Raw genomic sequence first — 13,116 nt, forward strand, 5'->3', positions numbered from 1 at the left:
TAACATCAAACTCAGTCTAAACTCAGTCTAACAGAAAAAGTACTATTTTCCAAAACATTTATATACTTATATATAAAAATAACAAAATGAAAACAAAATATCAAACCAAGTCAAACCCAAACAATTAATCAAATGACAAAAAAGCTATTTGTGTTGATGGCTTTTGTTAGTTTTGAATTAAGGCAACTAAAATCAGCTTAAACTGTTTATTTATATTAAAAAACGTAATGCTTGTGATGTCTATTTTTTCTACCCTTCAATCTCCATTTTTTTTTTTTTTTTTTTTTTAGCTTAACAACATGCTAACATCAAACTATACTTCAATCTAATAAAAATTGCCAAAAATGTGCACTTATACCCTATGTACTCATCCATGTAGTGTATCAATGTTGTAAGGTTATTTTGTCATTCAACATCGAAGTCTAATAGACCCTCCGCTTAAAGCTGCGACAGTTGAGTGCATAAAGTGTCCAACATTCCACACTTTGTTGTGTTCCGTTAATTTAGTGCATCATCCAGGTATTTAAACTGTATTTTTTTTTCTTTTTTAAACTGTATTTTCTGTGTGAACACTTTTTTTACAGTCTATGGTGAACACACTACTCATACTTAATGTCATAGAATAGTGCATAAGTATGGGAATTGGGACATACCTATTAATGTTCCAAAACATTTATAAATTTATGTTTAAGAGTGTCACACCAATATATTCCCTTACAAAAAAAAAAATAAATAAAATAAAATAATAATAATATACTTCAAGTTCATTTTAAGTATACTTGAGTAAAGATCAAATATATTTTAAGTATAATTTATGTAAATATACTAATATTAATGTACCAGTAGTAAACTATTTAGTATACATAGTATACTAAATGTACTATTTCAAAACTACTTAGGACTAAACTGGCCCAGCTTAGTGTATAAATACACTTTTAAATATACTTTAAGTGTAACAATAGTAAACTTTTTGTACACAACTAGTTTAGTTAGTTTGTGCTTTTTTTTAATCAACACTTGAATGTGGGCAAGTTTCATAAAAAAGCAACATTTTGAAAATCAAATTTTTGTCAAAGACTATGTCCACATCATATTTAGAATGATTATCAAAACATAGATGGAGCCGATTGAGTCAATCAACACCCTCAAAGCTTCACAGTCTTATATCTTGTCCTGGGTCGACATTTCATTTGGTAACGTTAGGCAGTTTTGATTTATATGCTGTTAAATGTTTGATCATCACATTATTTTACATGTTCTTAAAGGATTAGTTGACTTTCCAATTAAAATTTCATGATAATTTACTCACCCCCATGTCATCCAAGATGTTAATGTCTTTCTTTCTTCAGTCAAAAAGAAATTAAGGTTTTTGATGAAAACATTCCAGGATTATTCTCCTTATAGTGGACTTCAATGGTCTCCAAACGGTTGAAGGACAAAATTAGAGTTTCAGTGCAGCTTCAAAGGGCTTTAAACGATACCAGACGAGGAATACGGGTCTTATCTAGTGAAACGATCTGTCATTTTCAAAACATTTTTTTAAATGTATATGCTTTATATAAACAACTGGCACCACGTTCGTTCCGTAAGTAGAATAGGAAAGGCGCAGGACATACAGCGTAAGCTTTTTGAAGAATATGAAAGTGCAGTTTTGGCAGAACCACTTGGAAGGTGATGATCATTTGTTTATATAGAGCATATACATTTACATTTTTTTTCAGAGAATGATCATTTCACTAGATAAGACCCTCATTCCTCGTCTGGTATTGTTTGAAGCCCTTTAAAGCAGCACTGAAACTCTAATCTAACTTTTACCTTCAACCGTTTGGAGACCATTGAAGTCCACTATATGGAGAATAATCCTGGAATGTTTTTAACAAAAACCTTAATTCCTTTTTGACTGAAGAAAGAAGGACATGGACATTTTAGATGACATAGGGTTGAGTAAATGATCAGGAAATTTTAATTTAAAAGTGGGCTAATCCTTAAGCTATGCTTCTACCGCTTGTTTCTGCTTTTTCTTCGACTTCAGAAGATGCATAATAGCGCCCCCCCTACCATATAACAGTGAAAACATGGATTGCCGGAAATTAACATCAATGGAGGGGAAAGAGTTAAGTAGATTTGAAGTAAATTTCAACAATATACACTACCAGTGGACTACACAAAAATTCACATACTCAGAATTAGGAACATCTGTTTTCTTTATAAATCGATATTTTAAAACAAATCTACTGTATTAGATGTCAAAAAATCAAGTTTTTAAGACAAATATAGGCTGAATATACTTAGACTTTTCTGTCAGTAAAAGTCAAGTATACTTAAGTGCAATTTTAAGTATATTTCTGAGAAGTACATAAAATGAGACTGACAGCATACTTTCTTATTTTTTAGTTTAAAAGAAGTACACTAATACCAGCCATATCAACCTGTAAGCCATATCAACCCAAGACTGGTTGCTCACTGAAGCTAAGCAGGGCTGAGTCTGGTTAGTACCTGGATGGGAGACCTCCTGGGAAAAGTAGGTTGCTGCTGGAAGGGGTGTTAGTGATGCCAGCAGGGGGTGCTCACCCTGTGGTCTGTGTGGGTCCCAACGCTCCAGTATAGTGATGGGGACACTATACTGTCAAAAAGCACCGTCTTTAAAATGAGAAGTTAAACCTAGGTCCTGACTCTCTGTGGTCGTTAAAAATCCCAGGATGTCCTTCGAAAAGAGTAGGGGTGTTACCCCCGACATCCTGGCCAAATTTGCCCATTGGCCTCTGTCAATCATTGCCTCCTAATCATCCCCATATACTGATTGGCTTCATCACTCTGTCTCCTCTGCACCAATAAGCTGGTGTGTGGTGAGTGTTCTGGTGCAATATGGCTGCCGTCGCATCATCCAGGTGGATGCTGCACATTGGTGGTGGTTGAGGAGATTTCCCCTTCCATGTGTAAAGCACTTTGGGTACCCAGAAAAGCGCTATATAAATGTACCGAATTATTATTAATATTATAATAGCACAACATTATTTTTGTAATGTTTAGCAACATGCTAACATAAAACTTCAATCTAATAAAAATGGATAATTTTCCAAAACATTTATAAATTTCTTATATGTAGGAGTATCACACCATTAGATTAGCAACATGCTAACATCATGCTCTATGAAATTGTGCATTGATTGTCTGCTGCCTAATCAGACACAATCTTCAAAGTTTGCTTAGAAACTGTCTATGTAGGCAGCAGACAGTTCACTAGGTTTTGCAAAAGATTTAGATTCAATTCTGATTCGATTCGATTCTGATGCTTTCTCCAAAATAGCATTTTTCCAATCACAGTCTGAAAGGGAACCAAAATGGAAATGTGGTGAAGTGAGATTATATAAACTACAGTGATATTCAGCTTTACTTTTGCAGCTCTTCAAATGCTGGGACAGAGCATTGCCCTGAGCTGAAGACGTTCATCTGGAACCAGATTCTGAACATTGTACAATTTCCTACACGTGCAAACCCACCATCTCGACTGCTAGCGGCCACCAGAGAATCAGAGCCATCGAAACGCACACTCCCAATCTGAGACAGCTCAGAGTCCGCCCAGTACAGCCGCTGGTTGTAATAATCAATTGCAAGTCCTGAAAAGACAGACAATTTTGAATCATATTATAATTTATGATATTATATTTTTTTATTTATTATTATACAGTATATTATAAACAATCAATATCAATAAAATTATACATCATATGTGTAAACAAATTAATAAAATATTATCATATACATAAATATATAGTGAAACTTTTGGCTTTCATTTATTCAGAAAAAAAAAAAAAAATCCTTTTTCTATTACCAGAAAACTAAAAAATGTTAGCCCTTTCCATTATGAGAAACAATTTCACCCTGAATATTGTAGATATTAAATAGTTTTACTCAAAGCTTATGATGGATTTCACAACTGAAATGACCTTCTCACTGAGACATTTTTTGGTGCTTTGCATTTTAAGCAGAGTGGCAGAATGACACATGTTAAAATGACCCCTTTTAGCATAATTTTTGCACATGCTTTTTGTGAGTCATGTTTTTTATAATAGAGAATACTTTAAAAAGGATGAATGGCACGTAAGAACCTCACCGGTTGGTCTTCGCAAGTTCCTCTCCAACAAAATGCGACGCAAGGACCCATCCATGGCGGCCTCTTCGATGTGAGAGTGGTCACCAATCACGGTCCAGTACACCATCCTATGGGAAGGTTGAAGGAAATGATAAACGTTGTTGCATGTAATATTCTGTACACTAAAATTATCTTAATTGTCACTTACCCTCGTACAGGGTTAACAGTAATAGCGAAAGGTTCCCCATCAATGTCTGTGATGAGCCGGGTGCAGTTGGGACCCCCCAGTTGTCCCACGTTGATGGAATATCGAAGACGGCGCCAGTGTGCAGTGTAGTAGCTGAACCAGTGCATTCGGGAATGATCCGTCCAGTACAGGTTCCCCGTCACCCAGTCGGCCGAGATGTCCTTGGGCCTCCTGAAGTCTGGACACTGCAAATATATATATAATGTTGTAAAGTTTCAAATCACCTTAATAAGATTTCTCTATGCTAGTTTCTGAGGTAATAGAGCTTTCATAAGGAGAATATAAAAAAAAAATAAAAAAATTGTGAATTAAGATTTAACTTAAGTGACTATAACCAAGATATTGGTTGTTATTGACTTACTATGACTCCACTGTTTGACGTGATTGGACTCCTGTCCTGGAGGTCTTTGTAAAAAATCCCCCCGGGGTTAAACTGTGTGGCCCATACAAACTTGTGATGGTGAAATAGTGCGTCCATGCCGATGATGCGAGCGCTGTCTGAGATACGGGCCAGTTGAGTATGTCCATGAGTTTGATTGTATGGATACACAAAACTGTGGATTTCGGTGTCGTTGGCCACATAGAGGACCTGATCTTCTGGTCCTGACCACAGAGATACATGTGTGAAACAAATAAAATAAATTAAACAATAAATCAAAGCAAACCCAAGCAAAAAACAAACAAACAAATAAGCAAACAAATTAATCAAAACAAAAAGCAACACACATGAAAATAAAACACCACATCAAACAAAACCAAACAGTAATCAAAACTAAAAAACAAAGCAAAGCAAAAATAAATCAAAATGTAAAAGAAAACAAAATCAAACAAACCGAAAAAAAAAAACAAAATACCAATACTAAAAAAGGGAAACAAAACAAATAAAGATACCCCCCCCCCCAAAAAAAACCCTAAAAAACAAAGCAAAAATAAATCAAACAAAACAAATAAAACAAAAAAGCAAAAAGTAAGATAAAATAAAAACTAATAAACAAAACAAAACTAGAAAACTATCAAAAATATCAAACCTAAGCTTGAAACCTGAACTCTTTTGAACTGAGGCAAATAAATCAGCATAACACTATTTACAGAGGCAAAAAAAAGTATGTGAACCACTTGCAGAATCTGTAAAAAAATGTGAATATTTTTAATGAAATAAGAGAGATAATACAAAATGCATGTTATTTTTTGTTTAGTACTGTCCTGAGTAAGATATTTTACATAAAAGATGTTTACATTTAGTTCACAAGACAAAACAATAGCTGAATTTATTCAAATAACCCCACTCAAAAGTATGTGAACCATTGATTTCTTTGTTATGTGATGGTTGTTCATGAGTCTCTTGTTTGTTCTGAGCAGTTAAACTGAGCTCTGTTCTTCAGAAAATTCCTCCAGCTCCTGCAGATTCATCAGTTTTCAAGCATTTTTGCATATTTGAACCCTTTCCAGCAGTGACTGTAGGATTTTGAGATCTGTGTTTTCATACTGAAGACAATTGAGGGACTCAAACACAACTATTAAAAAAGGTTCAAACATTCCCTGATGCTCCACAACGAAACACGATGCATTAAGAGTCGGGGTGTGAAAACTTTTGAATTTTTCAATTTTTTTTTATTTTGTTTAAATATCATTGTTTTTCATTTAGTACTGCCCTTCGGAAGCAACAGAAGATACTTGCTTGTTTCCCGGAAAAAAATGAAGTAGAATTTACCTTGATAATTGAATTCAAAAGTTTTCACCCCCCAGCTCTTAATGCATTGTGTTTCCTTCTGGAGCATCAGTGAATGTTTGAACTTTTTTTAATAGTTGAGTTTGAGTCCCTCAGTTGTCTTCAGTGTGAAAAGATGAATCTCAAAATCATACAGTAACTGCTGGAAAGGGTTCAAATATGCAAAAATGCTTGAAAACTGATGAATCTGCAGGAGCTGGAGGATTTTTCTGAAGAACAGAGCTCAGTTTAATTGCTCAGGACAAACAAGAGACTCATGAACAACCATCACAAAACAAAAAAAACAGTCGTGGATCATCAGGTAACCACACAGTATTGAGAATCAATGGTTCACATACTTATGAATGGGGTTATTTTAATAAATTCAGCTATTGTTTTGTCTTTTGAAGTAAATGCAAATATCTTTTATGTAAAATATCTTACTCAGGACAGTACTAAACAAAAAATAACATGCATTTTGTATGATCTCTCTTATTTTATTAAGATAATTCTCATTTTCACAGATTTTGCAAGTGGTTCACATACTTTTTCTTGCCACTGTATATAAAAATGGAATACAATGTCAGAATACTGAATCTCTTTAATGTCTATTTGTATTAAACAATAATAATTTTTACCCTTCGTGATGCATTCGCCATCAATCTCCTTAAAGTTTCGGTCACAAGTGCACTTGTACGAGCCCTTCGTGTTGGTGCAATACTGCGAGCAGGCTCCAAACTGCAGACACTCGTTCACCTCTGGGGAGAGAGAGAGAGAGAGAGAGAGAGAGAGAAAGAGAGAGGGAGGAAAGCATCCATCCATCAGTCTCTCCCACACGCTCTCCAGTGACATTTTTAACAATGCTGCAGGGATGTCACTCTGTTTGGGATTTCAGCTGAAGCTTCGCTATCTGCGTTCAGCGCCTGCTGATTTCTGGAGTTCTTGTTATTCTCAGTTAGATGACCCTGAAGCGACCGCTGACATACCTTGAACAGTTTAATGCTAGCACTGGAACTGAATACAGAGAGACTTTCGCATTGTGGGGTTTGTATAAAAGACGAATATTACTACTACTGGGGATGTGCTAGGGGCAAGTATATGGACACTAAAGCATTGTGTCTTTACAAAATACCAAACCAAATGTCATTTATTTTAAAGAAAAATTGTACCATTTTTCAAGTAGTGTATTAGTTTATAAATAATAAAACAACAGATGTAAAGATATGTAAGGCTTTTATTGTATGATTTATTATATAATAAATTAAATAAAGATCTTGTTTAAAACCCAAGTGCAAAATTCACTATACTTCAAATATTTGAACCCTAAGAACCATGTTGACAAAAAGAAAATTGATCCATTATTAATCACTCCAAACTTCAAAACGCTCTGCATACTTCAATACATTGCAGCATCAAAGTGAAAACCTCTTCAGCCACAGAGGTGCATAGAATTCAACTTTAAAAGGGAGCTGTTAATGTTGATGAAGAAGGTATCTTCTCTTTAATCTATAACAGTGGTTCTCAAACATCTCAAACCAAGAACCATTTATTTTAATTTCTAATTTCTATTTTAATAAACCATAGTAAAATGTAGGTCTAAAATATATCTACATAAACTAATTTTAAAATTTTGCACAATTAATACTAATTTGTTAATATATAACATTTATTTACATTTACATTTATTCATTTGGCAGCGCTTTCATCCAAAGCGACTTACAAGTGAGGAATACAACAAGTGATTCATCATGAAACTCTCAGTGTAGCATAAGCTACAATAGGGAGGGATTGAAGGAAATGATGCAGGAACATCGCTTGACAGCCCAATATATATATATATATATATATATATATATATATATATATATATATATATATATATATATATATATACATATACAGCTCTGGAAAATATTAAGAGACCACTTAACATTGATTTCTGAACTTGGAGTGGTCTCTTAATTTTTTCCAGAGCTGTATATATATATATATATATATATATATATATATATATATATATATTTATATATTAGGGTTATGGACTGTATGTGTTCATGAATGATGAAAATAAATCCTAATATTCAGAGACATGAAATTGTGTTGTTGGTATTTTTGTACAAATTCTCTACCTTCACATTGCTTGGTCTTCTGGTTCCTCTGAAAGCCATCTTTGCATTGGCAGATGGAAGGTGTTTTTGTATTGTTGCAGAAAGCGTCGTCTCCGCACAAGTCCGGCCGTCCACGACATGCACCATTTACGGAATCTGTCACCCACAGGGGACAATATGAGACACACTGTAAAGGTTTTATGCCACAAAATGAGAAGTATAGAAACAGAACATGCGACGGATGAAGGATTATGGAAGGAAGCACACTTACATGCCTTGCAGTCACGCTCATCCGAACCGCCGTCTTCGCAATCGTCAAAGAGGTCGCACTGCAGCTCGGCCGGGATGCAGTGGTGATTGACACAGGAGAATTCAGACTTCCCGCACGGCCTCTGTCTTTTCACCACATCAACTAGGGAAAAGAAAGAAAGAGAGATAGTTTACTAAAGGTAAAATACAGAAACCGAAATGAAGTGAAGTTCCCTACTCACCACAGTCGTCTTCGTCAGAATTGTCGCCACAGTCATTCGCCCCATTGCAGATTTGTTCAGACCGCAGACACACTCTGTCATTCCTACAGCGGAACGGTCTGTTTGGGGGACATGGCAACTTCCCTGAGGGGCCGCGCACACACACAAACAGACACACACACAGAGAGAGAGAGAGAGAGAGAGAGTAATCATAACGTCTCGGTTACATAGGTAACCCTCGTTCCCTGAAGGAGGGAACGGAGACGTACGTCGGACAGACCGACGAATAGGAATCTCGCTAGAGAGGCCAATCTACTTCGAGTGTAACTAAACGAGCCAATGCACATTGGCATGCAATCATATGCATCAGCTGCTCGCCTCGCAGAGCGGGTATATAATGAGCAGCAGGTGCGTTGCATCTTCAGGTTTTCGCTGAGGAGCCGAACCCAGCAGGCGGCAGCATCAGCAGGACAACGCCTGTGGCGACGGGACGTACGTCTCCGTTCCCTCCTTCAGGGAACGAGGGTTACCTATGTAACCGAGACGTTCCCATTCAGTCGGTCACGTTTCGACGTACGTCGGACAGACCGACGAATAGGAATCCCTACCAAAGCGCCACAGGGGCTGCCCTCTTCCAGCGCTCTGTCGTGAGCCACCTGAACCCCCTTGCCTAAGGACGGTGGGACCAGGCTCACGCAGAGAGGGTCGATCACTGTTGTTCCCAAAACCCACTCAGTGCGACAATTGGATAACGCTGGGAAAGCGTAGCCTTACATGCGATAAGGAACGCTGCGGAAGCCATATCCTTCCCCGAAGGAGTTATATGGATAAGTACATATGGACTAACCTTGTAGGTTGTACAACATATGGAAGAACTGGGGTGACTCCACTCGGTGAGAGATGGGTTCTCCCAGAGGGAAAGACACGGGCTTCGTTTAGGAGCAGCCGTGGAAAAAGCCATATGGGATCCCCGTAGGGTCACACATATGGAACCCAGCCTAAATCCGGTTCTCAAGGATACAACGGAGTATAGGCCTGGCGCCAGACGCTCCGCCACGTCGGCTGCCGAAGGGTAACCGGAGGACTCACCAGGGTCTGCCCGTAGGGACTCTCTGGAGAATAGAATGCACATGTAGCGCAGCAAGCCGACACTAAGCCGGGGCCTCTCCGTGCCTCTGACCTGAGGCGAGAACACGGGAGGAGACCGGCTCGACACGAAGGCTATAGTATCTAGCGAACGTGTTAGGTGTCGCCCAGCCCGCAGCTCTACAAATGTCTGTTAGCGAGGCGCCACGAGCCAGCGCCCAGGAGGATGCCACACCTCTCGTGGAGTGGGCATGCAACCTGAGCGGGCAGGGCACGCCCTGAGCTTGGTAAGCCAGGGCGATGGCATCCACTATCCAGTGGGCCATCCTCTGCTTGGAGACAGCCTTTCCCTTCTGCTGGCCTCCGTAACAGACGAAGAGCTGGTCTGAGGTCCTGAAGCTTCGAGTTCTGTCTATGTACAGTCGCAAGGCGCGAACTGGACAGAGCAAAGCCAGGGCTGGGTCTGCCTCCTCCGAGGGCAGCGCTTGCAGGCTCACCACCTGATCCCTGAAGGGAGTGGTAGGAACCTTGGGCACATAGCCAGGCCGGGGTCTCAATACCACGTGGCTGTCACCCGGCCCGAACTCTAGGCACGATTCGTCGACCGAAAATGACTGCAGGTCCCCTACCCTCTTGATGGAGGCCAATGCCACCAGCAGCAAAGTTTTCATAGAGAGAATCTTTAAGTCTGCTGACAGCAAAGGCTCAAAGGGAGCAATCTGGAGTGCTCTGAGCACCAGAGTAAGGTCCCAAGAGGGTATGGAGGGGGGACGAGGAGGATTTAACCGTCTCGCCCCTAAGGAACCTGACGACCAGGTCGTGCTGACCAACAGATTTGCCATCTATGTGGTCGTGGTAAGCGGAGATAGCAGCAGAATGGACTTTGAGGGTGGAGGGGGACAGCCTACGCTCCAACCCTTGCTGCAAGAAGGAAAGCACGACACCGATCGAGCATCTTCGGGGGTCTTCTCGGCGAGAAGAGCACCACTCGACGAACAGGTTCCACTTCGAGGCGTAAGCACGCCTCGTAGACAGTGCACGTGCCGAAGTGATGGTGTTAAGTACCTCGGGGGGTAAGTCACCTAGAACCTCCGCGTCCCGTCCAGGGACCAGACATGGAGTTTCCAGAGGTCTGGACGCGGGTGCCAAAGAGTGCCCCGTCTCTGAGAGAGGAGGTCCTTCCTCAGAGGGATGGGCCAGGGAGGGGCTGTCGCGAGGAGTGAGAGTTCTGGGAACCAGGTCCGGTTGGGCCAGTAAGGCGCAACTAACAAGACCTGCTCCTCGTCCTCCCTGACTTTGCACAGGGTCTGTGCAAGTAGGCTCACTGGGGGAAACGCATATTTGCGCAGGCCCCGGGGCCAGCTGTGAGCCAGTGCGTCTGTCCCGAGTGTTCCCTCGGTCAGAGAGTAAAACAACTGGCAGTGGGAGGTTTCTGGTGAGGCAAACAGGTCTACCTGAGCCTCTCCGAACTCTCTCCAGATCAGCTGAACCACCTGGGGGTGGAGTCGCCACTCTCCGGGCAGCGCAGCTCGTGATAGCTCGTCGGCCACACGGTTGAGCACACCGGGGACATGAATGGCGCGAAGCGACCTCAGATGCTTCCGACTCCACAGGAGGAGATGGCGGGCGAGTTGCGACATGCGACGGGAGCGTAGACCACCTTGGCGGTTGATGTACGCAACGGTCGCAGTGTTGTCCGTACGGACCAGTACATGCTTGTCGCGAAGCAGGCCTTTGAGGCGGCTCCAGCGCAAGGCGTACTGCCAGCAACTCGAGGCAATTGATGTGCCAATGCAGATGGGGTCCCGTCCAAACCCCTGAGACTGCATGCCCGTTGTACGTGGCACCCCAGCCGGTGGCAGAAGCATCTGTGAAAACCACAGCATGCCGGGACACCTGTTCTAGGGGCACTCCTGCCCGGAGAAACAAAGGGTCCGACCACGGACTGAAGGTTCGGCGGCACTCCTGAGTGATTGGCACCCGGAACGTGCCGCGTTGCCACGCCCATCTCGGGACTCGGCCGTGAAGCCAGTGCTGAGCGGTCTCATATGAAGCAGCCCGAGCGGTGTTACAGCCGCTGCAGCCGCCATATGCCCCAGGAGCCTCTGAAAAAACTTCAGTGGGACCGCTGTCCTGCCATTGAACGTATTCAGGCAGTTCAACACCGACCGAGCACGTTCCTCTGTGAGGCGTGCTACCCGTTCGACCGAATCCAACTCCATGCCGAGAAAAGAGATCCTCTGCACTGGGGCGAGTTTGCTCTTCTCCCAGTTGACCTGAAGCCCCAACTGGCTGAGGTGCCTGAGCACTAAGTCCCTGTGTTCGCACAACTGATCCCGAGACTGTGCTAGAATGAGCCAGTCGTCCAGGTAGTTGAGAATGCGAACACCCTGTTCTCTCATGGGAACAAGGGCTCCCTCCACGACTTTCGTGAAGACGCGGGGAGACAGGGCCAGCCCGAAGGGTAAGACTCTGTACTGATATGCTCGACCTTCGAACGCGAATCTCAGGAATGGCCTGTGTCGCGGAAGAATCGAAACATGAAAGTACGCGTCCTTCAGGTCGATCGCTGCAAACCAATCTCGGGGACGGATGCACTCGAAAATGCGTTTCTGCGTAAGCATTTTGAACGGTAGCTTGTGAAGGCTCCGATTCAAAACTCGCAGGTCCAAGATCGGTCGTAACCCGCCGCTTTTCTTGGGTACAATGAAGTAGGGGCTGTAGAACCCTGACCTCAAATCGGCTGGAGGGACCGGCTCTATCGCGTCCTTCGCCAGTAGGACTGCAATCTCCGCACGCAGAACAGGGGCATCGACATCTTTCAGAAGTGAAGAGGACGCCCTGAACTTGGGGGACGCCGGGCGAACTGAATCGCATAGCCGAGCCTGATGGTCCGGAGGAGCCAGCGAGACGGACTGGGGAGCGCTAGCCAGGCTCCCAGAGACCGCACCAGCGGCACCAAGGGGACCACCGGCGTACCCGCCGCGGGGCAGCGAGGTGGAACGCAGGGGACGCGGCCCGGGAGGCTCTCTGTGTGAGGCGGCCCCGAAGCGGGGTCACAGTGTGCTGTGCAACACTTACCTGCCTCCACGGGTGGACAGAGGGAGCAGTCGAGGATTTGCTTACCTGCTGCTCGCTGCTGTCCGCTGGCGACAGAAGAGGTGGATGAGAGTGGTGAGGTTCTAGCCCTCCCACTGCTCTCCGAGCCCTCTTCGGACCCGGAGATAAAGGAAACTGCTCTTTTTCTTGAAAATTTGGGTACCGCTGGCCGTTGAGCCAGCGGCGGAACAAAAGGAAACAACAAAAGATTCTCCACCCGGCCCTCCTCCGGGGGAAGGAGTGGTGCATTCACCACCTCCTGAAGAGCAGTCCCCTCCATCTCCGGGTCGCCCGTCCCTAGGGCC

The 13,116-nt window shown here is 42.7% G+C and overlaps 1 protein-coding gene across 1 annotated transcript in view; it reads right to left on the reverse strand.

Moving 5' to 3' along the window:
• Window positions 1-13,116, reverse strand: part of lrp1ba (low density lipoprotein receptor-related protein 1Ba) — a 297,751-nt gene that overhangs the window by 25,295 nt on the left and 259,340 nt on the right. The window contains exons 73-80 of the mRNA XM_067398603.1: window positions 8,648-8,770; window positions 8,428-8,568; window positions 8,178-8,312; window positions 6,687-6,806; window positions 4,702-4,943; window positions 4,302-4,525; window positions 4,115-4,221; window positions 3,501-3,617 (exon numbers count right to left, since the gene is read on the reverse strand). Coding sequence (XP_067254704.1) covers window positions 3,501-3,617; window positions 4,115-4,221; window positions 4,302-4,525; window positions 4,702-4,943; window positions 6,687-6,806; window positions 8,178-8,312; window positions 8,428-8,568; window positions 8,648-8,770 — 1,209 coding nt within the window. The remainder of the gene's footprint in view (window positions 1-3,500; window positions 3,618-4,114; window positions 4,222-4,301; window positions 4,526-4,701; window positions 4,944-6,686; window positions 6,807-8,177; window positions 8,313-8,427; window positions 8,569-8,647; window positions 8,771-13,116) is intronic.

Source organism: Chanodichthys erythropterus, chromosome 10 (genome assembly GCF_024489055.1).
Source record: "Chanodichthys erythropterus isolate Z2021 chromosome 10, ASM2448905v1, whole genome shotgun sequence".
NCBI lineage: Eukaryota > Metazoa > Chordata > Actinopteri > Cypriniformes > Xenocyprididae > Chanodichthys > Chanodichthys erythropterus.